The sequence below is a fragment of the Hoplias malabaricus genome, chromosome Y (genome assembly GCF_029633855.1).
Source record: "Hoplias malabaricus isolate fHopMal1 chromosome Y, fHopMal1.hap1, whole genome shotgun sequence".
In the NCBI taxonomy this organism is placed as follows: Eukaryota; Metazoa; Chordata; class Actinopteri; order Characiformes; family Erythrinidae; genus Hoplias; species Hoplias malabaricus.
In genome coordinates, this window is record NC_089820.1 from 2,463,137 (window position 1) to 2,488,665 (window position 25,529).

The 25,529-nt window shown below is 37.2% G+C and overlaps 2 protein-coding genes across 4 annotated transcripts in view; both read left to right on the forward strand.

Annotated features, from left to right (window-relative positions):
• Positions 1-263: 263 nt before the first annotated feature.
• Positions 264-6,845, forward strand: LOC136678733 (zinc finger protein ZFP2-like). 3 transcript variants are annotated; one of them, XM_066656851.1, is made up of 3 exons: positions 264-1,936; positions 3,597-4,474; positions 5,214-6,845. In XM_066656851.1, exon 1 carries the CDS (start codon positions 295-297, stop codon positions 1,561-1,563), a length of 1,269 nt encoding a protein of 422 aa, XP_066512948.1. In that variant the 5' UTR covers positions 264-294; the 3' UTR covers positions 1,564-1,936; positions 3,597-4,474; positions 5,214-6,845. The 3 variants fall into 3 exon arrangements, with proteins under 3 accessions (XP_066512948.1, XP_066512947.1, XP_066512949.1); XM_066656850.1 differs by having other exon boundaries at positions 3,809-4,474; XM_066656852.1 differs by having other exon boundaries at positions 4,344-4,474.
• Positions 6,846-10,580: 3,735 nt separating this feature from the next.
• Positions 10,581-25,529, forward strand: part of LOC136679083 (huntingtin-interacting protein 1-related protein-like) — a 46,347-nt gene continuing 31,398 nt past the window's right edge. Inside the window, exon 1 of the mRNA XM_066657368.1 lies at positions 10,581-10,890. Within this exon, the coding sequence (XP_066513465.1) occupies positions 10,798-10,890 (93 nt within the window). The 5' untranslated portion in view covers positions 10,581-10,797. The remainder of the gene's footprint in view (positions 10,891-25,529) is intronic.

Sequence of the window (25,529 nt, forward strand, 5' to 3'; positions counted from 1 at the left end):
TGGAAATGTGGTTTGTACTTACATTTTCCACTGATTGTTACATACTGCATATATCCAGGTTACACACAAGATGAACAATTGTGTTTAACTGTTGTATTTTTAATACAGTTTTTGGTTTGTGTGTACATTTTCACCTGATCTAACTGTATGCGACTATATTGTTGCAATTGACACTGGATCACCTTTTATTGTCCTTTTTCTCTTCCAGAAAGAAACACCCCTTTGTTGCGAGTCTTCTCTTGCTCATAGTGGTTCTAACTTACTTCACAGAAGCAACAGAAGGAATATTCCAAAATGCTGAAATTAGAGGAGATCAAAAATGAGAATATATTGTCCACAAGCTACAGCTCTCAGGAAACATCTCATAATACTCTCAGAGAAACACAAAAGCAATGTAGAAGCAGAACTCAGCAGTGCCCAGACTGTGGAAAATGTTTTACGCAAACACATTCTTTTAAAGTACACCAGCGGATTCATACTGGGGTAAAACCCTATCACTGTTCAGAGTGTGGGAAGAGTTTTGCTGTACAAAGCAATTTCCAAAAACACTGTCGAATTCACACTGGAGAAAAGCCTTATCACTGCTCAGAGTGTGGGAGAAAATTTACTCGACAAGTTGATCACCAAGTGCACCAAAGGATTCATACGAGGGAGAAACCATATCAGTGCACAGTATGTGGAAGAAATTTTAGTCAGAAAAGTAATCTCCAAGTGCACCAACGAATTCATACTGGAGAAAAACCTTATCATTGCTCAGAGTGTGGGAGGAATTTTACAGAGAAACGTACTCTACAACAACATCAGCTAAGTCATACTGGAGAAAAGCCCTATCAATGCTCAGAGTGTGGGAAAAGATTTACAAGACCAAATCATCTCCAAACACACCAGCGAATTCATACCGGAGAGAAACCTTATCACTGCCCAGAGTGTGGGAAGAATTTCATTTTACTCACTAGCTTCCAAGTACACCAGCGAATTCATACTGGAGAAAAACCGTATCAGTGTTCACAATGTGGGAAGAATTTTACAGTTCAAAGTCACCTCCAGTCACACCTCCATATTCATACCGGAGAGAAACCATATCAGTGCTCAGAGTGTGGGAAGAGTTTCAGAAAGAAATATAGCCTCAAAACACACCATCAAATTCACACTGGAGAGATGCCATATCAGTGTTCAGATTGTGGGCAGAGTTTTAACAGACACAGCAGTTTACAAAGACACCAGCGAATTCATACAGGAGAAAAACCTTATCCGTGTCCAGAGTGTGGGAAGAGATTTAGAGACAGTGGTACCCTCAAGAAACACCAGCGAATTCACACTGAAGGGGGTCAACTCCAACTATTCCAGCAGATTCAAACCAGACAGAAATCGAAGCAGTGTCCAGAGTGTGGACAGAACTTTACCAGAGTCAGCAGTTTACGAAGACATCAGCGTATTCATACTGGAGAAAAAACATATTCCTGCTCCATCTGTGGACAGAGATTTAGTCGACAGAACAATCTTCAAAAGCACCAACTCATTCACACCAAAAGTGAAAATGTGGAAGGAACTTCAGCATTTTAAATTTAATGTTTCACATATTCAGTTAAGAGGGAGGTGTCAATCAAAACACTGTGGTAGTACCCTCAAGGGCACATATTCAGTGCCTTTAGTTAGGGAACATAATTGCACTTTATTCTATTATAATTGTTGATTTTAAAATTGTGTTGATTTGACTACCCCCAGGGCGGCATGGTTGTGCAGCAGGTAGTGTCGCAGTCACACAGCTCCAGGGACCTGGAGGTTGTGGGTTCAAGCCCTGCTCCTGGTGACTGTCGGTGAGGAGTTTGGTGTGTTCTCCCCGTGTCCACGTGCGTTTCCTCCGGGTGTTCTGGTTTTCTCCCACGGTCCAAAACACACGTTGGTAGGTGGATTGGTGACTTGAAAGTGTTCATAGGTGAGTGACCCTGACCTGAATAAGTGGTTTCAGACAATTAATTAATTATTTATTTTCGCAGTGCAATAGATTATAGTAACTCCTGGGCTAACACCCAGGATGTAATGACTCAAAGGTTATAATCATTTACTCAGTCTAATATCTCAGACTCAGAAATGACTTATAATGCTTTTCCACTGCATGATACCTACGTACTTTACTTAACTAGGCGCTACTTTGATTTTAGCTTTTCCATTAGGCAAATTTGGTACCTGATTCCCCTTAACCAGGTTTTTTTTTTAAATACCTGCTTGCTCGTAGTTCCAAGCAAACTGAGTAGGGACTAAACATGATGTGTAAACCTTGCAGAGCTATCACTGGTCAGAGAGACATCCAGCAAAATGCAGACATCCAGCACACACTAGATGTTTGTAAAATCTCCAAGACAAATCAAATTTGTTTTCATCTCACTTACAACACTAGTTCATAAAATTATGTCATGGCCTTTTTTAAATTTCAAATGCTCAAGTTTCAAATGCTTCTTGGATTGGTGGCCGATGAAAGATTCCAGCGAGACAGGATGGAGCAAGAATAAATAAATATATAAAACTACACTGATATGTCTGAACTAGTGCAAAGAGCCCTTACTGCTGCAGTTGTTGTTTCTAAAGTCTGCAGTTCCTATTAATTACGAAGTTTTCCAATGTCACTAGCTACATTTCAAGGGGGAAGCTGTGCTAGTGGAAAACCAACTGGTACCAAGGGCCAAAAAAGCAAGTACAGTCGAGTAGAGTACAAACTATGCAGTGGAAATGCTCCATTAATAATGACTTTTAGGCAGTAGTGACTCCTACTCTTTTCAATCTTAACCTAAACTTCGTACAGTTTTTATTAGTTATTAAATTGGTTCATTAACAAGTGTTTATTTGTATTAAGAACGCTGTGATATGATATGTCCAGAAGATGGCGATATAACCATTAAAATAAGGAGCTCGACCTCCACAAGTCTTCATGCTGAGACAGATTTAAGAGTTTTGGGGGAAAAAAAATAAACTATGTAATTGATACAATGGGTCATCTCTTGTTACTCACAGCTTTTCATGACGGTAAAGATTTGATTTGATTTCTTTTTTTATAGTAATCTTGACTATATATAGTCAACGTTAATATACAATCACACTCCCAGAAACAGAAAAAACTATAGACCCTTGTGTGAAACCTCAAGAACATTTTATATACTCAAAACAAAGAGGGGTGTCTGGATATTCTCCAGTTGGAAACTCAATACACATTGTAAACTCCAAAATAAAGAATTAGTAAAGAATCTTTACATTTTGTAAAGATTGCAGATGGGTTTTTTTAAGCTGTATGAACTCCATAGACATTGTGTCCAGGCACTTTATTCTATATACAACCTATTGAAATTGCGAGAGTACATATCCTGAGTAGATGAGATATTACTTTTTGTGAGTTGCTCTGGGTAAGAGTGGCAATAATGTAAATATATTTAATCATAAGGACTCATGTTCTGACAAAAGTACAGTTTAATAAATCATATCAACATTGTCAGCAGAAAACCTTGTATCTCTTTTTTTAGGTGCATTGTAAATGCCACCTGATTTTCGCAAGCCCCAGAAAAACCTAAATCTCTTTTATGATTTATTTCTTAATATTCTTGTAGTTGAAGGAAAAAGGAAAAAGAAAGACACACCAACCTTAAGAAGAAAACCAGAGGAAAAAATACTGTACACTGTCCGAAAAACTAAATGTGGTGGTACGTTTTGCTGTCACTGTGGTAGTACCCTCAAGGGCACATATTCAGTACCTTTAGTTAGGGAACATAATTGCACCTTATTCTATTATAATTGTAGATTTTAAAATTGTGTTGATTAGACTACCCCCAGGGCGGCACGGTGGCGCAGCAGGTAGTGTCGCAGTCACACAGCTCCAGGGACCTTCGATTCCCGCTCCGGGTGACTGTCTGTGAGGAGTTGGTGTGTTCTCCCCGTGTCCGCATGGGTTTCCTCCGGGTGCTCCGGTTTCCTCCCACGATCCAAAAAACACACGTTGGTAGGTGGATTGGTGACTCCAAAGTGTCCGTAGGTGTGTGTCTGTGTTGCCCTGTGAAGGACTGGCGCCCCCTCCAGGGTGTATTCCCGCCTTGTGCCCAATGATTCCAGGTAGGCTCTGGACCCCCTCTTCTTCCAGAGAAGAAAATGTAATCTACATATAGAAAACACAACTAGACTTTAAGGGGGTGGCACGGTGGTGCAGTCACACAGCTCCAGGGACCTGGAGGTTGTGGGTTCAAGTCCTGCACCGGGTGACTGTGAAGAGTTAATGTGTTCTCTCCGTGTCTGTGTGGTTGCTGTCCTCCCATGGTCCAAAAACCTAAGTTTTGAGTGTGAGTGTATGTCGCCCTGTGAAGGACTGGTGCCCTTTCCAGGGTGTGTTCCTGTCCTGTGATTCTGGGTAGACTCCAGACCCACCGCAACTCTGAACTGGATAAGTGGACAATGAATGAACTAGACTTTAACACCACTGCTGTGCCTTTTAAAGGTAAGTTTAACCTGTTTGTACCTTTAGTGACTAATAATGTACCTCTATTGTTCAATTTTTTTATCTGAGAATGTGAATACATCCACAAATAAAGTCCAGGTAAAACCTAATGAATGTTAAGGAAATCACCTTTATTTTGTGTTGTAGACAAAAACATACAAATTTACTACTAGTGAAAAATTCATTCATTCATTCATTATCTGTAACCCTTATCCAGTTCAGGGTCGCGAATGGTCCAGAGCCTACCTGGAATCATTGGGCGCAAGGCGGGAATACACCCTTGATGGGGCGCCAGTCCTTCACAGGGCAACACACACTCACACCTACTGACACTTTTGAGTCGTCAATCCACCTACCAACGTGTTTTTGGACCATGGGAGGAAACCAGAGCACCCGGAGGAAACCCACGCAGACACGGGGAGAACACACCAACTCCTCACAGACAGTCACCCGGAGCGGGAATCGAACCCACAACTTCCAGGTCCCTGGAGCTGTGTGACTGCGACACTACCTGCTGCACCACCGTGCTGCCCCTAGTGAAAAAATAATAATCACATTGTTTTTTACAAATCTGAAGCCTAAAGTTGACCACATACATGAAGATTAATACAGTCCAGTATTGCAAGAATTGTTTTAAAAAGACACTTGTTTCTTGCATCTAACTTCCCAGTTCTTTTTAATCCTCATGTTCATTCCTTTGTCCTCCATCTGGGCTTCATACTCACTAACTCTCTTACAGATCTTTACGATGGAGCTCAGCTGATACCTTCAACCAACCAAAATGTGTTTTTGGATTATGGGAACAAAACCACACCCGGAGGAAACTCATGCCAACACAGCGAGAGCACACCAAACTCCTGAGGTGGGATTTAACTCACAACCCCTGAACCCTGGAGCTGTGCGGCAGCAACACTTCTTGTAACACCACTGTGCCACCTCAATCAAGAGCTGAGCAGGTGTATACTTGCTTTCTAGTGGTGTGCTGCCTTAAGCCATTAAAGCTAATGTTCTTTATATTGTTGTAGAGGGACTGCAGCTACACCAGCTACTGATGCATCAGGTGACATTTTTATGGACCTTGCAGGATCAAAAAATGTCAACACTGGTTCCTTGGTCAGCACTTGAGCTGTTACTATACTTTTTTTTCTGTTGCCACTTCCATTCATTTTTTTTTCTTATAGTCGTCTCATGGTACAATCTGCTCAGAGGTTTAGTATGAGGTTTCCTGTACGATTTATAATCTGCTTAAATTTCTGCACATCTTTTGCATTGTCCCGCTTCTTATGCACACATTCTAAATATGTCACTGTCCGTCAAATGTCAGTTCAGACACACCATCCTAGTGTTTGTCCCTGTTCAGTTTTTCCACTTTTCTAAACCGTTCCATTGGCTCATTAGTTTTTTAAAATCGCTCCAAGGCTTTACATCCTGCAAAGGTGCATTATTGGACATATTGTCTTGTCAATGCAAATGATGTGTTATCATGCAGACAATCCAGTGCTTTGAATAGGTCCCTGTTTCAGATACACCTTCTCTACTTTGTTATCAACGCCAATTATCAGTTATTTTAACTTTGCAGGTGGCTTCTGTTTTGTGGTTCTCATCTTTTTTTTTGTTAAACCAGCACAGGCAAATGTGTACAGTCAAACAGAGTTCTCCGGAGCGGTCACTTCTGGATTAACACTTCTGACACCGTGTTTTGTTATTATGTGAATAACTGTAGTTTGTGTAGTTAGTCTGTAGTTTGGGTCCACAATAATCACACTTTGATAACAGTTAAGAAACAGTTTACTAGGCGCACTATAATGAGTTTCTTCACTTTCTTATTTGCACATGTTCAAAACACTACTATACATTGGATATTATCAATAAAATGGGCATATTCTACTTTAGATTAAATAATACATTAAAAAGAAAAAAAGACTGGGCACAACAGTGACCAAATAAGAAAGACCCACTGTCCCAGTTTGTGTGTTTCCAAAAATCATAGTACAATTCCTCATGATAATAATCATTTGGCTTCTTTGACTTCTTTCTTAATAAACCACCAGATGTCACTGTGCTCTTTTTGTCAGTGCTTCGAAACTTGGCTGGCTTAAAGGAACACTGTGTAATATTTTTTACCTTAAAATTACAGCTTCAGAATCATTGTGACATTTCACTTGGCTGTAATGGGGAGAATAGAGCCTCTGTTGCTGCTACTCTGGGCTCAGCACTGTAGAAACTGCACGATGCAACATTTAGAGAATGGTAGGAAACCACCCCCTCCCTGAACCCATTGGTTTCAGTACAGTGCTGTGAAATGAATAACACTAGGGGGAGCCTCAGGAGCAATCATACCAGATCTTACCTCGTGTTCCCTTAAAGCAGGGGTGTCAAACCAAATCCACGGAGGGCCGTGTGAGTGCAGGTGTTCTTTTCAACCACGCAAAAGCCCCACACTACTGAAAGTCAAGATCTATTGATTATATCCAATGATTAAAAACAGGTGGAATGAGGTGTGGCTTCTGCGTGGTTGGAAAGAAAACCTGCACTCACACGGCCCTCCGTGGATTTGGTTTGACACCCCTGCCTTAAGGCGATGTCTCTCCACATTCCAAGTGCCTCCAAATGCCAAAAAACTACAGTCACACTCTTGAATTAATTTTGACAGCATTATATCATTACCAGCATCATTAACAACATTATATCATTGCCTAATATCATATGAATTTGAATGAAAATAAATGCTTATCTCCAAAGTATCATGTGAAAAATCATAACATTGTCCAGTTAGTAACTTTTTTGATAACCTTGAATATTGATAAACATCTTTAAGCTCTACATCTGAGTCCTTTTATTTGAATGTTATAACCTGATGCAACACCAGAAGTCTGAAAATTGATCTCAAATTATCCTAAGCAATTCTCAATAGCTGTGACACAATGGCTTAAGGACAGCTAGGATAATGATGTTAGGTTATCCTCTGAGCAACTGAATTGTATGTTCTGTCAGGAGGGATATGATCATTTTGTGTAGGTTTGTGTAAGGCTTATCCAGGTCAGGGTCGCGATGGGCATAAGGCAAGGACACACTCACACCTATGGACACTTTTGAGTTGCCAGTCCACCTACCAACATGTGTTTTTGGAGCATGGGAGGAAACCCACATGTACACAGGGAGAACACACCAAACTCCTCACAGACAGTCACCCGGAGCGGGACTTGAACCCACAACCTCCAGGTCCCTGGAGCTGTGTGAGCTGTGTGCCACCGTGCTGCCTGGCTAGCCTAAATATTTGGTTCAATTTCAGATGTTTAAAGGTGAAGCCACCAGATATTAAGAGTGTGTGTAAAATTTGATCTAGTACAAAAGTATATCTCATATATATGATTTTAAAGCTGTAATTTTAAGCTAAAAAATACTATGTAGTGTTCCTTTAAATATAAGGAATGACTCAGTCTTATCCCAAAGATCAGTATCGGAGCTGATCATGGCATTTTTTAACTGTGTATCTGTGTGTATGTAAGAGAGTGAGATTAAAACCCTCTGTTGTTTTCATAAAACTGAAACTGCTGTAATTCTGCTGCACTGAGCGGAACTGTGGTTTATATTCCTTGTGACTGTGAATGTTAAACTATTCTAGCATTTCAAGGTTGTATTTTGATTGTATTACTCATTCTGAGTGTTCTGTTTTTACTACTTTAATACTACATTACCACTACATACAAGCTGTTTATAAAGACACATTTAGTTTACTTGTTATTTTGTAAAAATACATTAAGCAGCAGCTTGGATGAAGGCAAGCTTTTCTTAATGCCCTGCAGAGATATTCACCTGTGAAGCAGATACACTGGGTTTAATAACTAGAGTGTATTTGAAGTGTGCGCTGTGCAATTGTATTATCAACAGCATTATTCCTATAACAGTATTATAGGACAATACAATCATCTTTCGGGACTCGTCAGGTGACACTCAATATTAAAAGGATTAGTTCAGGATTGAGAGCAAAACAACTTGGTCAGGACATCACTATTAAAAACCTATTTATTGAGTCAAATATTTTGTAATATTTCCAGTTACATACAATGTGCATATCTAGATGTCCATGAATATAGGGAAATTTGGACACCTAATCAACTTTAGCCAGGTTTATTTACAGTGAAGCAGAAAGATGCTGATATCTCAGGGAGTCCTCATACCTGTGTGGCTCTTCTGGTGCTCCCTTTTAAGTTAAACTTTTCTTATTAGACCTGCTAATCCCGTCAGACCTGATGCTAGTCTAAAGTCTTAGGGACTGGTGGAACTGAGAATGCATGAATTGTATCAGTGGGTTAGATACAGCCAGTGTGGATTTAAGGTTAAGAAGTTAGTTAAAGTGTAAACGCAGTGACTGGGAGCAGGACACTTTCAGAAAAATTGTCACTGTGGTGGTACGCTCAAGTCTGTGACTGTCTGTAAGAAGTTTGGTGTGTTCTCCCCATGTCTGCGTGGGTTTCCTCTAGGTGCTCCAGTTTCCTCCCACGGTCCAAAAACACATTGGTGGACTGGCAACTCAAAAGTGTCAGTAGGTGTGAGTGTGTGAATGTGTGTTGCCCTGTGAAGGACTGGAATCCACTCCAGGGTAGGCTTGGGACCCACGGTGACCCTGAACTGGACCAGCACTTACAGACAATGAATGAATGAATTTGATTTAACACATTGGTAAACGTTTTCCCTTCTTTCTATGTTGCCGTAATAAAACAATTACAAATAAAATATATCTTTTTTAAAACAATTCATGCAGTTTATTTGTTTTTATTTCAGTTTACAAAATGTCCCAACTTTTCAGGAAGATATATATATATATTAAAGATTTCCTAACTCTCACAGGAGTTACGTCAATATGCACAGTGTTTTGAAGGGTGCAAATTCGGTATTGTGTAATTAGATCTAAAATTACTTTGGCTAGAGAATGGAAAATTTCATAGCATTATTTTTGTTTTTATTTTACTTTTAAACATCCAATTCCATCCATCCCGCTTATCCAATTCTAGGGTCGCAGGGGGGTCCAGAGCCTACCTGGAATCATTGGGCGCAAGGCGGGAACACACCCTGGAGGTACAAGAATCACTGGGTGCAATTGCAGGGTGACACACACTCACACATATGAACAATTCACCTACAAACCTTTTTTTTTTTTTTTTTTTTGACCATGGGAGGAAGCCGGAGCACCCAGAGAAAACCCATGTGGATCTCACAGACAGTCAGCTCGAACCCTCATTTTAAATTCTGGAAGGTCATGGATTTGTCAAATGGCATAAGAAGCCAAAATCACTATTCTAAGTGAGTAAGTTAGTTTTTCTAAAATGATAGAGTAAGGGCAAAAGCTACCATTTATTTTGAAGCTTAAGTTAGCTTCTTATTCAGATTTGATCTTATGTGGTGCTGCAGTCATTCTTGGCCAAACAATATTGTGTCCTCAGATGCCTGAAAGTAACTGCTACCTGATTTATTTTGGAACAGAGAATTCCTTTTAATTTATCAATGAACAACAATAAAATGTAGTTAAGTGGGAAGGCTTTTGTAAATCGTGTTGTTTGAACCCTGGCAAAAATGCAGAAAGTCTACATATGTGATATGTCCTAACTTGGCACAGTGAAGCTGCAGGTAGTGCCATAGTCTTTAAAGAGTTGGATGTATTCTCCTAGTGTCTGCTTGGGTGCTCTAGTTTCCTCCCACAATCCAAAAACACATGTTGGTAGATGGACTGGCTGTGTGAAATTCTCCAAATGTGTTGGGTGCATGAACTAAAAAGTGAGGAAGGTTACATTTATTAAGTAGGGAGAAGAATGAATGAGGGATTTTTTTATCCATCCATATTTATATTCAATATTCGTCTTAAGTTTGTTCAGAAATGAATATACAACTACTGACCACAGGGGACAAAATTGTTTATGCCCTACCTTGTACAAAATGCTTGTCTGTCAAAAGAAACCTGCTTCCACCTTCCACAAATGGAACGGTGGGCGTGGTTATTACATCACGGTTGACGTAAAGAAGGAGGGTTCAGACGTTTGACGCCACCCCTGCGCTTTGACAAAATGTTGTTCCGCACAGTCTCACTGATAATTTTATTGCAGCGACAGATGACAAGCGAGATGCTCAGTTTCTAAACGTCCAGTAATTCGAGTTCACTGTGCAAGTTTGAACGCACCAATACTGAATTCGTATACTTGAAAACGCGCAGGAAATTCAGTATTATTTTTTGGTTGGTGGTCTAACGCGAACTCGTTTTGGAGTCAGGTTTTTATTATCTCTAGTTGGCGTCATATTCGTGAGAAACAACTTGGCTACAGAGAAGGATGAATTCAATACGGCAGGTACCATCACGTGTGAAGAGTAAACGGACGGAAACGAACCTAGGAGCAGAAAGGGATCATTTCGACAAGCAGCAGGTAAGATATCGTGACGTGTTTATACGCGCTGAAATAGAATGTGTTTCACCGGCCGATACTTTGCTACGACTGAACTGAATTCGTCAATGGTTTGTTGACATAATTGACAAGGAAACACCGACCTCCTGCATTCTTACTACGCCAGGTGCAAGGTGTGGGACAATTGTAGTCAACGTATGAAAACGATGGTGCGTGTTATGTGGTTTTACACCGTCTCATCCTAGGCCTGTGTTCCAGTTCGGGTCAGGGTTCGACTTGGTGCTATTCACTATTTTCGGTTCTGTGGAGCGAATAAACCGGTAGGCCAATGACTGGGAAACCGGTCATACGTGTTTATCGTGGCATTTCTCTGAGAGGTGACACCTATCCGATGAACTTCCGTCACCTGTGTCGCAATTCACAGACATCAGCGTCCACGGTGAAACGCTGGAAATATTTATTTACTGGAAAAAATTCTTGCCAGTTATTGTAGTCTGTTACAGTGTATAAAAAACACTACACAATATTACAGGTATTCGAGATCTACTAATGTAACCAATCACAGTTGATGTGGTCCCTCTTTCCATAACAATAGTTTGAAAGAAAGCTGCTGGGCGGACCTGCCCGTGTTTAGAAACCAATCTGTCAATATTATTTAAGCTTAGAGGCTTATTCCAAGATCACCTACTTCATAGAAAACGATGGTATATCATTTAGTATGTAACTGCTAAAAGAAAACAGGTCAACACATTTACCTCGTGTCAGTTTAGAATGTGTTAATTTATAAAACACCTCTTATTTCTCACCAAACTAATTTGGCTCTGGCTCTGAAGTGGCTCACAGAAGTTAACCGACTCAATTCATTACAACCAGCCGTTTAAACAAGTGACTTATTATAAACCACACAGATTGTGTTAATGAAATGTGTGTGTGTGTGTCTAATATATGTATGTGTATGTGTGTGTGTGTGTGTGTTTGTGTGTTTCAGTGGTCATTTGCACCGCAGACAAAACTTTAAATGCATAGCATTATGCTCATTCACTGCCCACATTTATTTGCTACTAGAGCTTTAGTTTCTAGTTAGTTATTTTCTGCTTTTTAATCTCTGTCTACTTTATTCAGTGGCCTCAAATGTTATTCAGCATTAATAAAAATCTGAAAATGCAAATAAACAGCTAAATATTGTACCTTTCACAAATTTCAACCTTGCTGTGAGGTAAAAGTATATAATTAGGTCTCAGTTAAATTAATAAAAATCATAGAAATGCAAATTGTGATTTGTGACACGTGATATGCATAGTCCTGCATTTAAAACCATACACACCCTCTTTTGTCAAATGTAGCAGCACAGATTGCCCTATTATATCGCTGGATGAGGTAAGAGAATACATGTGAAAAGGTAATGTGTAGGTATGCAGTTGGTCTTGCCTGTAGTCACCACACTAGCTCACTCCATAGTGTTTAAAGGCCATTTTTAAATTACTGGCTAGTACTAGCTTAGCCAGTGTAGAAGTTCGTATCTGTAGTAGTCAGTGAAGCGGTTTGTGTGCATTTTGTATTTTCCTGCTCTAAGATGCAATAACATTACAGTTCTCAGCCTAGGGTGTTTGTTGGCAAAAGCCCCTGCCTCCGAAACTTAGGTTTGTGGCTTGACCACAGCTGAGGATTCTTCTAGTATACTCTCTTATTGACATGGAGGTGATGCATGTTAAACCAAACATGTCATACCATTATCCAACTGAACTTTGGGGAAGGTTTTGCTTCTCAAATCACCTTCACCGTGTTTTTGAGATAAATGAATTTAAATTCTCCTCCAGGCTTGTATGTTCATCAAAGCTCCAGCTGTGTTAATTCCCTCATTTTGGAGAACAGTATTAAAGTAATAGGTGACCACTTAAGACTTCTTAAAGAGACAGATGTGCTTAAACACTTAATTGTCAGTGCTGGATTGAAAAGAGTATGCCAACTAAACTCATGCAGGCCACAGGGTTCCTGCAGTCTGTTTTATATATATATATATATATATATATATATATATATATATATATATATATATATTAGTTTAATAGTTTACAAAGGGAAATGTCTTAAAGATTTACATTTAATTTCATGTAAATGCAAGTAAAAATATTCTTATTAGTTCATGTAGTTTCCTATAAAAAAAATTCTCTCATTATAAAAACCAGCATGTAAACAGACTGATCAGTCTTAACATTATGACCACCTCCTTGTTTCTACACTCACTCTCCATTCACTCAGCCCCACTGTCCATAGAGGAGCACTTTGTAGCCCTCGGATTACAGGCTCTAGTTTGTCTGTTGCTCTGCATATTTATTTGCCCCCTTTCACCCTGTTCTTCAATGGTCAGAACCACAACAGAGCAGGTATTATTTGGGTAGTGGATCATTCTCAGCAATGCAGTGACACTGAAAGGGTTGTGCTGTGTTACTGTGTTTCTCTGGTATGAGTGGATAAGATGCCACACGGCTGCACCGTTGAAGAACAGGGTGAAAGGTGACAAAGCAAGTATGCAGAGCAACAGTCTGTAATTGTAGAACCACAGAGTGCTCCTGCATGGCCACTGGAGCTGTTAGAAGGGACAGTGAGGGCAGAAACAAAGAGGTGGTCATAAGGTTAAACACTAAACTCTAGCCTAATCACTAATGGATAGGTTTATTATTACATTCTTTTTAGTATCTCGTTTAAGTGATGTAATGCTTATCTCTGTTTGTCATCAAAGAAGGTTTTAACTGCATTTCCTTGATCAGAATTTGAGAATGAAGTTAATTTGACATCAAAATTATTATTATTTTTTTAATTTTTCATCATGGATGTAATTTCTACTATTGTTTTAAGTTGTGTTTAAATAATGATTATGATTTTTTATTATTTATTTATTTATTTTATTTTTTTTATTTTTGTTTTTCCTTTCTTCATTACACTGCTTCTCAAACACTTCGATCCAAAGATTCTGTCCAGAGTACTTGCAGTCTTTCAATATGTTGTGCCTCCTACAAGATCACCAGGGTTAGGGCTTTCTTTGTATTCAAACCAGGAAATATTGCTTTAGAGACAGCACAGGTTTTTATGTGGTTTAATTTCTTTTAATTGCCCTAAAATGTACATGCATAGTACATTTTATTAGACAAAAAAAAGAAATATACACACACAATATCATATCTGAAAACAGGTAAATACTCATAAAGACAAAAATACAGATGACGAAGTGGCTCTGGTTTTACCTGTTGTAATATTTAATGGAAATGATTTTTCCCTATGGTTGTGTGTTGTGTCTTACAAACTAAAAATTCTTTTGATTGACCTAAAAAGGATCAAACCTGTCATTAAAGTCGCTGTTGGTATCCTCTGTGTCAGTCACGTTCCTAAATGGCTGTGGATTATAAATAGAATGAAAAATAATTAGAATATAGGGACCCTTAGGATATTTGAATTAATTGATGCAGTTCATTTAGTGCAACGTCAGCAGTTACCTAGAGCTACAGTTTGTAGAGACATGGCATAATCTAATGACATTTATTGATTTCTCCATTAAATTTATCTTTGCCTATGTGCAGAATTACAGAACATTTTTTTCCCTTGGGGGAATGGTTCTGGAAGTGTGGCTGGTTTTCAATGCATCATTTAAGTTATTCAGTTTTTCTTCTTTTGCCAGTATCTGCCAAGCAGCATAGTGGCTCCATGGTGCAGCTGCACTTGTCCCTATGGAAACCTGGTGTCCACAGGAAGTGTGTGTATGTGTATGCACATTTGGGGAGGGCTGTGGTTGATGTCATTTCTCCAGAGAAAGGGAGTAGACGTCTTTAATCATGTAGAGGAAAAGGGAGACATTTCAGTACTTTTCTAATGCTAAAATGAAAAGGGTTATAACTGTATTTCTATAAAAATACTGGAAACGTGTTGGTGGTATTCTACCCACAGATACTGAGCAAACTTGGGCTGACCTGACCCTTCATTTAAATCATTCACATTTAATCACAAAGGGCATGATGGTGGCGCTATAGGTAGCGTCGCTGTCACATAGCTCCAGGGCACTGGGGTTGTGGATTTGAGTCCTGCTCCGAGTGACTTTGATTCGCTTATGTGTTCAGTAGTAGTAAATGTATTTATTTATTTGAAAAGATTTTTCATAATCTTTACTGAAAACAACACCAAATGCCTTATTTAGTTAATATAGAAGTAGTGTCAGTGCAACATACAGAACCAAAATTGTACATAAATTTGTTCTAAACAAATAGAATCAAATTCTGCTTTTAATACACTTTTGGTTCCTGATTATAGACTCAGAATCTGGGCTGAGGTCAGGTGACTGAATTAGACAATAAAGAATATTTCAAATAATATTATTAGCCTTAAGAAGCTCTTCGAAAGCTTTCACTATATTTTAGGGTCATTATCCATATATACCATGGAGTACCGTCCTTTCATTCATTCATTGTCTCTAACCGCTTATTCAATTCAGGGTCGCGGTGGGTCCGGAGCCTGCCCAGAATCACTGGGTGCAAGGCAGGAACACACCCTGAAGGGGGTGCCAGTCTTTCACAGGGCAACACACACTCACACATGGTACACCATGGTAGGAAACTGGGGCACCTGGAGGACACAGATGCGGAAACAGGGAGAACACACCAAACTCCTCCCACAGAGAGTGTCAAAAGATTAACTAATTAATTAATCAGTTATTACATGGAAAACATACAAAACTGTTCATATCAGTATAAGATTGGGGGTGGGGTGGACTGTTCAGCCCACACACAAAATTGGAAGGTTTCTATAATTTGGCAGATAATGTATAATGCAAAACATGTGAGACAAATTTCATTATGTGCGCTGAAAGGAAACGTTGTTAATCTGAAATTTTTTACAAACCCTAACTCAGACCAAGATGAAGCAAAGTTTATTAAGAAAGCAGGGAAAAGCAAAGGAAAGAATTTTAACATCTCTAACCTTACATGAGTTTCAAAAGTCAGCTTCTTATTCACAAAATTATATTTCAAATATTTAATTCCTGTATAATGGTGCAGCAGCTAACTTTTGGTTCCTGTAACTGTAGAACAAATTTATGTACAATTTTGGTTCTGTATGTTGCACTGACACTACTTCTATATTAACTAAATAAGGTTAAACTGTTTCAGCATTTGGTGTTGTTTTCTGTAAAGATTATGAAAAATCTTTTCAAATAAATAAATACATTTGTATCAAAGTCACTCGGAGCAGGACTCAAATCCACAACCCCAGTGCCCTGGAGCTATGTGACAGCGACGCTACCTATAGTGCCACCATCATGCCCTTTGTGATTAAATGTGAATGATTTAAATGAAGGGTCAGGTCAGCCCAAGTTTGCTCAGTATCTGTGGGTACAATACCACCAACACGTTTCCAGTATTTTTATGGAAATACAGTTATAACCCTTTTCATTTTAGCATTAGATAAGTACTGAAATGTCTCCCTTTTCCTCTACATGATTAAAGACGTCTACTCCCTTTCGTTGCACTCCTCCACTCAGAGCAGGGCTCGAACCCACAACCCCATTACCCTAGTTAGCAATTTTTAAATTCTGAAAGGTCATGGCATTGTCCAATATAATAAAAAGCCTAAATCAGCTTTGCTCTTCTGAGTAGGTTACAATTTCTACTTTTTAATTTTCTTACTTTGAAACTGAAGTTAGCTTTTTTTTTCAGATTTTACACTTCGTCTTACGCGGTGCTACAGTAATTCTTGACCATACAATATTGTGGCCTCAGAAAGAATGCAAACACTGCCTGATTTATATTGGAACAGAGAATTCCATTAAATTTATCAAGAACAACAATAAAATGTAGTTAAGTTAGAAGGCTTTTGTGAATTGTGTTATTTAAGCCCCAGCAAAATGCTGACACTCTACATTTGTGATAAGTAGGTCCTAACTAAATACTGACCCAGTTTTACTGGCAGCCATACATGCCCATGCCATAATACTGCCACCATCATGTTTGACTGATGAGCATCCTTAAGATCATGAGAGTATCCTTTCCTTCTCCATTCTGTTCTTATGGTCATTTTGGTTCAAGTTATACTAAATAAGTCTAATACTAATAAGTCAAATCTGGGCATTCTTCTCTTGATTGTTACTAGTTGTTTGCATCTCGAGACAAGCCCTCTTTATTAATGTTCATTGAGGTAACTACTGATTGTACATATTAACAATGGTACATTTACCTTGACTTATATATGCCTATAATTTGTGAAAGGAAATATATATTTTTGATTGAATTGATTTTTTTATCAGTGAAAGAATTCTGCAATCATTTAATTCAGTCACCCTCCATTGTGTTCTAAACCTTTTGCATGTGCTCACCAGTGCATTCTTTCTTTAAAAGAATGCACCACATTGTTGATGTGGCCACTCCTAAAGTTCCTGCAATCTGTCTAATAGGTGTGTTTTGTTTTTTCCACCTTGTGATGGCATTCCTCACTTGCACTGACACCTCTTTCAACATATTCAGAGCTCCCATTAACAGCTACTAAATGCAATTTCAGCACATGGACTTAACTTAAATCCTTAAATAATGAATCCACATTACAAGTAACTGCTTATCAGTCATCCAAATACTTTTGGACTTGTGTAAATGGAGGGAATAGGTAAAAATGGCTGTAACTTCATTTTTGTTAAATTCATTGAGTTAAAATTGAAAGTTTACTCTTCCACCGTATCTTATTTACTTTTGTTTGAAATCCATCGTGGTGTGCAGTGGGAAAATTGTCACTGTCCAAACATTTCTTTGACCCAACTGTATGCTACACCGTCAGAATTCTAAGTTAAAGTTTAACATTTGTTCCTCTTTTCCCCTGTACTCAGTTTTTTCAGTAAAATTTCAAAAATATCTCTCCCACAAACAACCGTTTCAATATTTAGAGTAAAATGTTCTGTAAATCTCTCATTGACTATTAGTTTATTAGACAGTGCAGAATGTTGGTATTATAAAGTTCAGATAACAGGCTATCTTTTATATCTAGTTTTATTAAATAAGCGTAGCGAAATTTCAATGTCAAAGCCAGTGTCAATTCAATAATCTTAGTGTTAACACTGTTTTAAAATCAAAGCCTTATGTCAACACTGTGAATGTAAAATGTTTTAATTTAACACTGGCAAATTTGCTGTGAGCGTATGTTCCACTGCATCAATATTGATCAAAGATGGGCTTATTAGCATTTTATGAGCTGATCCCAATCTTGTATTTTTTCTGTGCTGACCACTTTAGATTTTGATTTCAATTCCAAATTCAGTTTAGAATCTGAAACACAAATCTGATGTTGCTTTCATGTTTAGATATACTGTCCCTTTAATAGTACTACAGTTACAGGAACCAAAAGTTAGCTGCTGCACCATTATACAGGAAAGAAATATTTGAAATATAATTTTGTGAATAAGAAGCTGACTTTTGAAACTCGTGTAAGGTTAGAGATGTTAAAATTCTTTCCTTTGCTTTTCCCTGCTTTCTTAATAAACTTTGCTTCATCTTGGTCTGAGTTAGGGTTTGTAAAAAATTTCAGATTAACAATGTTTCCTTTCAGCGCACATAATAGAATTTGTCTCACATGTTTTGCATTATACATTATCGGCCAAATTATAGAAACCTTCCAATTTTGTGTGTGGGCTGAACAGTCCACCCCACCCCCAATCTTATACTGATATGAACAGTTTTGTATGTTTTCCATGTAATAACTGATTAATTAATTATGCCCAAATCACTGCTTCTTTGACACTTTGAAAATGTAATTATAGAAGTTATAATCATTTATTCATTCATTCATTGCCTGTAACCGCTTATCCAGTTCAGGGTTGTAGTGGGTTTCCCGGAATCATTGGGGAAGGCAGGTCCCTGGAGCTATGAGAAGTTATAATCATAGTCATTTAATTAAGATCCCAGGGTTAGTTCATGGAAATAGGGTAAAATATGTCTCGCTTGAAAAGTTCAATGTATACTTTTGATAGAAAATGCTCAAACAAAAAATCAAAAACTGTTATTACATTTAAGGCTCATAAGGAATGTGCCCCCTCCAATGCCCCAAACCACTCCCTATGTAAGTGTTTTGGTTTGATGACATCTAGCAAACCTACTTTCCATATATCTGTGAATATTTGTGTTCTAGCCTTTAAATACTACTGAACTATTATTAAACAAGCCTTGTAGCAAGAAACCCAAATAAGCAAGTTTCAGTAACCAGTATCGTATACAGCATCTTCTGCTGAGTAAACCAGTGCTTTATGAATTATGCTAAATAATAGTAGAAATTTTGTATTACATTTGTTCAATATATTTTATTGATCCAGGTGACAAAGGCCTTCAGGGGCAATTGAATATTAGATCTAGTTGTGGTAGATCTCCAGGACCAGGATTGGGTAGCCATATTATTATTATTATTATTATTTTTTTTTTCTTTTCAAATATATATGGTCCCTAAGTATTTTGTATGATTTTGAAAGCAAATTTGACCGTAGCCATAGTAGCGAATTACATTTAATTTGTTTATTGACCTTGAGTGCTACAGCAGTCTGTTGAAATAAGCTGATAAGGGCCAACAGCGAACTGTTACGGTGTGGCACCAGGTTACCCAGTATAGACCAAACCTCATTCAAAGGAAATGGACAATACAGGGAGTATAGTCTGGCACCTGGACTTGCTAATGAAGGGAAGAGAAGAACAGGTAAGTCAAGCATATAAGAAGAGACAAAGTACAGCTAAACTGGATTTTGTATTTATCAGATTTTATATGAGATTGTATCAACCTGATCATATTTCGTAAATTAATTTTAGAAATTTAAAAATAAAATGTTTGTTTTTTAGAGGTAAAGCAAGTTAGAGCTATTAGAAGGATAGCCATGACCTTTATAGCTAACATTATGATATTTAAAAAGTTAGCTCAGTTTAACTTGCAGGTTGCAGATTGATTAACTGATTGATAATTTTATCATTAATGAAAGTTAACCAGAACTTCCTTTGAAAAGAATTTGACTTATATATTTTTTTTTTCTCTCGCTAACAAACAAAAACATATTTAGTATCTGGTTTATAAAATTGAGTCTAAAATGTATATAAAATAATATATAATATGTATATTTTCTAAATTGAATCTTTAAAACACATAACACATCTTCATTTACCATTATGAATGTAACCACCTTAAAAAAGATTACAGATAATTAAAAAAAAAAAACTAGGAACAACTTTATCGTAGCAAAAAGAAAGCACTTGGAGAGGAACAGAATATGTTTATGCACTGTTTGTGGACTGTGTGCAGACTATTTTGTTTTATTTTTCTTTCTTTTTGATGATGCACAATATTAGAAATATTTTAAAGACAGTCACTATGTCAGACAGCAGCCGCCAAAACTAAACACACTGATTATCTTAAAATTGAAAGCCCTGGGAATAGTGGGTAAATCAGTGGCCAGAATGCCTACATTTCCCAAGGGTACTGGGAAAGGGACTTATCCAGGAAGTCAACAAATGTTCCAGAACATCTAAAGGAACTCAGAGCTTGTGTCCTTAGATAAGGTCGGTTCACAGTAGGAAAGGGACTATGTAAAAATTGACTCCATGCAAAGCAGAAACACTGCCTACCTGAACGGTCCTTAAGCATTTTGAGTTTTTTATGGGCAGCATCTTTTTTGTTCTGTTTTGGAATATTTTTAGAAATTCTTCTCACGTTTCTTAGAATTCAAGCTGTATTTTTTTTTGCTATTTTCTAGAAGATGATGATGCAGAACACTAAAATATATCCACATCTGAATGGTGGTCAAAATGTAAAACAAATGTATTATTGTGATTATTATTAGATTTTTTTTTGTCAATTTTGAATTGAAAACAGATGCAATGACAGGGCCTCAAAAAAGTCAGACCAGTTCTTGAATACTACCAGTAGTTGAGATAAGTAATGCTTAGTATGTTCAAGGGGAAGTAGCATGAGTAAAGACAGAAATAAGAAAACATGAAGGGACCACACTGAACAGAAGCAAAAACACAGGAGTGCAAACACAAAAATAGCAACAAACACTAATTATCAAACAGGGTTTATGTAACCAGAGGTAAGAGGATACACCTGTGAACTCAATAACAGCCCCAAACAGTCCTTAACATTTCACAGGTGTGGGGCAGGGCTAAAGGGAGACAGGTGTGAAAAAGACCAAAACACATAACCAAATCAAAAACAGAGAAAAGATCCTGACATAAAAAGTATTTCTAGTTTAAAAATCCTATTTACAGCATCCAGTAGCTGTGATTCCACACTGTACTCAGAGAAGAGTGATTTCTGGCTTTCCATCCATTAAATCAATTAATATTACTGACTGTATAAAACATATTTAACTGATTATTTTCATAATTTTAAATCTGTTTGAGAGAACCGCCAATAATAGTTGAAAATTTTTAATGTAAAATGGGTATGATTCATATTTTAATAGGGTGAAAATGACTAGTATATTATAATAGTGATAATTAAATTGCCAAATACCCCATACTTCCCATGTTGAGCAACCAAATATCTGGCGCATGTTTCCAATAAATCAGACCTAAAAAAAAAAAGTAGCATCATGCAAATCAAAATAGACTTTGATCTTAATGTATGTGCATTTTTTTATCATTAGTATTTACTCATGTTGCATACTTATATAATAATACAATATTATTCAATGCTTGTTGCATAATAATACAATATTAATATCTCTTTTCAACAATTCAACACTGAATTATTAACATTTATCTTACCTAGGTACAGACCTGAAATTAAACTTTAATTTCTGTTTTGTGATGGCTGTTTTATGTCAGATATAGTACACACAGTATCTATATTCATTTTTATAAGTAATAAAGATGGTATGTTCACTCAAGACAAATACACATTACACTCTGCCAAGATGGCTGCTGACTGGAGAGACTTTCTTGTATGGTCTCTGGCAATGTCCCCATGCAGTATATTCATATAAGATCAGGATCCTATCTTTTCAATTGAGGAAATGCATATAACCCCAAAAATAAAAGCTTTACTAATATGTCAGAAACATTTGAAATGGCATGCATGTATATATCTCACTTTTTCCAAGGTGTGGCTTTACCAGAAAGCTGATTAGCTCATTTTAATGAAGGGCATGACTTTCTTTGTAAACAGATGTCAGGTTTTCCCATTCATTTTTTAAACAGTAAGCAGACTGTTTTTTTTTTATATTGTCACTAAAGCACCATACTCACTACAAAGCTCATCATGATACCATGTATTGTTTTTGGAAAATGACAGGAAATCCAGATTCATTGCAAGAAACAAGAAGTATATGACTGAAACTTCTGTGAGCTGGTTGATTATTACATTATTATTGTTTTTGTAAATGATGGACAGCCAATAGCTAATAAGTCTGCTGCCTTTTTATTAGTCTCCTACAAATGTCCTATATATTCATTTTATATTAGTTTTTTTCTTTATTGGTGCACCTGCATGAACTAGGGCTTGTATCATGTGACATAATGCGTAAACTGAGGGGATTGTTCCATTTGAAAGTAAAGCAGTCATTAGCAGGTGTTTATTTCTTTGCAGCTGAAACTGATGTATACACTAAAAGCACTGGTGGTTTGATGTAGGGCAATTTAATAACATACATACAGTATAATTTGTAATTGCAAGCATTCCAGTCTGTGCTAGCTTACCAAACTGTGATGAATAAGGACCTATCAGACTTGCTGTGTAAGTGGCAGTTGATGGCCATCTAAACTAATGTGTGCTATTGCTATTTAATACATGTTGTATTAATTTATCTCACATGCGATCTCTCTTTTTCTGAATGCTGTTTTCTCTCTTTCCCTCTCTCCCTCTTTGCCCAAATTCAGAATGAAAGTTGGACAAATGCCACAGTGGTCACTGGCCATCTGTCACAGACATTGTGCCAGTACATGGCACTCATCCAGTTTTGTTCTTAAGCCTGATAGACATTCCCAATCTGAAGATTTTCTGTAACAATCTCCAAAGTGTAAGGTTAAACAAGGTTGTACATTTATAAAACGTAGGCCAGTACCTATCAAACCACTAAAATAAAACACCATAGACTGAATCAGATGGCAGGATGTAATTATTCTTTTTTGCTTGTTCAGATATAAAGCACCATCTTTTAAAACTGTAAAAGTTAGAAGACAAATGAAAAATGGCAAATAAATTAGCCATCAACTGTTCAGAGAGAGAGAGAGAGAGAGAGAGAGAGAATGCTTTATTTAGCATGGTAACAAATAAATAATAATTAATTGTATTTAATTGTATAGTGGGCTCCCATGTGCATTTATCAGTGTCTGAAATCAATGTCTTTTACCGTCATGAATACATAATCAGTTTTCTGTCTAAAATCTCAATATAATCAGCTATAAATCCCCTGTAACACACCTTAATCTTTCTCTTACAGACAAGTTTTTGAAGACCATGCTGGTTATAATATGTGTCTAGTATTAAAAACTCCACACTAGTTGTCTGACAACTTTATTAATTTTAATATGCTTCCGTTGGTTTTTAAGCCAGTAAATGCCCAAAATACTGACCGAAAAGCATGAAATAAATGTAATATACACATTTAGTAGAACTGTTAGGCCTTTAGGTGCAGATTATTTATGTGTTTAAAGAGTAGGAACCAAGACATAAGGCCAAGGTTCCTTAAAGATGAACTATGAAAGATTTTTCTTTTGTTTAAAATAGAAAGATGTAGGATTGCTCATTCTGGAAGAAAATAACTTGCTAAATGTTCCTGTGCTGTGTGAGTCACTCTGTAAAGACTGAAATAGTTCAAAAGTCATACATGGTCACTAACAAATACAAAAAATCTCAAGCTTTGACTAAAAGATTAAGTAAACAACTAGTTTAAAGATAAGCCAATTTTATTATTACTTTTGCTGATTTTGATTGAGGGTGTGGGTGTAATTCCATGGCAACTCTTAAGAAAAAAAACATGAAGACACCAAATATATTTTAGTTAGTTAAGTAACAAACAAGATTTCATAAACATGTAGGCAAAGTTTCGCAGCTTTATGGTCAAATGTGACCTGAAATCATTTTTAAACCAAACTTAGACTGAATGTTCTAATTGAATGCTTACATCATTCTGACCAAATATATTTGATTGGGCAAGAGATTCCATGTGTGCTGATATAGTTTATAACAACATTGGGACATTCATTTTTGCATGTATGGCTCAGCTTTAAATGTGTTCCATTACCAGTATCACATGAGATGGAGTTTTACAGAAGAGCTACAGAATTAGCAGCTACCATGGTCATAATCATTGTACAGATAACACATAATACAAATTAGCTGGCCTGCAGTAACATAGACCTACAAAATGTAGCAAGCAAATGTGCAGGAAAAGTATTGTGATGTTTGGCATCTGTTCAGCCAGCATTCAATCTTATACATCCCACCTACACCAAAATCACAGCCCTGTTGATATTCAGTATTACAGCATGCCCTCTCATGTAATATTGCTTAATTGAATAATTGGTATTTTCTGTTTCACCTTAAATGGGGCACCAGTTAAAAGGGTCCCAAACACAACTGTGGCACCTTTTAAAGTGAAAAAAGAAGATACAACATCTTCCGCTACATTACTACACAGCATGAGTAGCAATACATTTCAAAAGCAGAGAGTCAGTCTTTTACAGAATATTTTTTGTCTCTACTGACAGGAAATCATATCACTACAAAACCTCGGCTGACTCTATGTAACCGCAGTCTTCCCAAGTTTTGATTCTAATCCTAACTGTACTCAGTCAGTTCTGCTTCTGATCCTCATTTTTCATGGTTCTTTGCTGGTTCTGTTTCTGATCCAACACCGGCTCTGATCGATACATATTTGAAAATTTCCCCTAGGGTATTTTCTTTTTTTTTTTTTTTTTTGCGCTCCATTCATTGTTCAGTTTCGGGCGGCACGGTGGCGCAGCAGGTAGTGTCACAGTCACACAGCTTCAGAGACCTGGATGTCGTGGATTCAAGTCCCACTCTGGGTGACTGTCTGTGAGGAATTTGGTGTGTTCTCCCCGTGTCTGTGTGTGTTTCCTCCGGGTGCTCCGGTTTCCTCCCCAAAACACACATTGGGGGATTGGTGATTCAAAAGTGTCCGTAGGTGTGAGTGAATGTGTGTGCACCCTGTGATCCACGCGATCTTGAACTGTATAAGCGGTTCAACTGTATACAGACAATGAATGAATGAATGTTCAGTGTCAAAATCATATTGTAAAAGCCTTAACTTTTGTTTCCTCCATGGTAGTTTTAAAAACTTAACCTTTACTATACTATATATAAGTCACATATACCTATTCAGCACAAAACCTATTCTGGCTCATAATTTGCATCTTTTATTATATGTCAAATTTAAAAACATTTTTGGCCGATCAAAGATTTGGGCCAAACATTGTCGAAATATAATCAAACAAATTTTTGATCACCACAATAATTACGTATATATATATATATATATATATATATATATATATATATATATATATATATATATATATATATATATATATATATATATGTATATATGTATATATGTGTGTGTATTTATGTGTGTGTGTGTGTAATATATTGTGATTTTTTTTTTAACCTTGCCTAGGACCTCCTTTAATCCACAGCTG

Excerpts from the sequence above, each read along its gene's own strand:
- LOC136678733 (XM_066656851.1), top strand. The coding sequence starts at position 295 with ATGCTGAAATTAGAGGAGATCAAAAATGAGAATATATTGTCCACAAGC.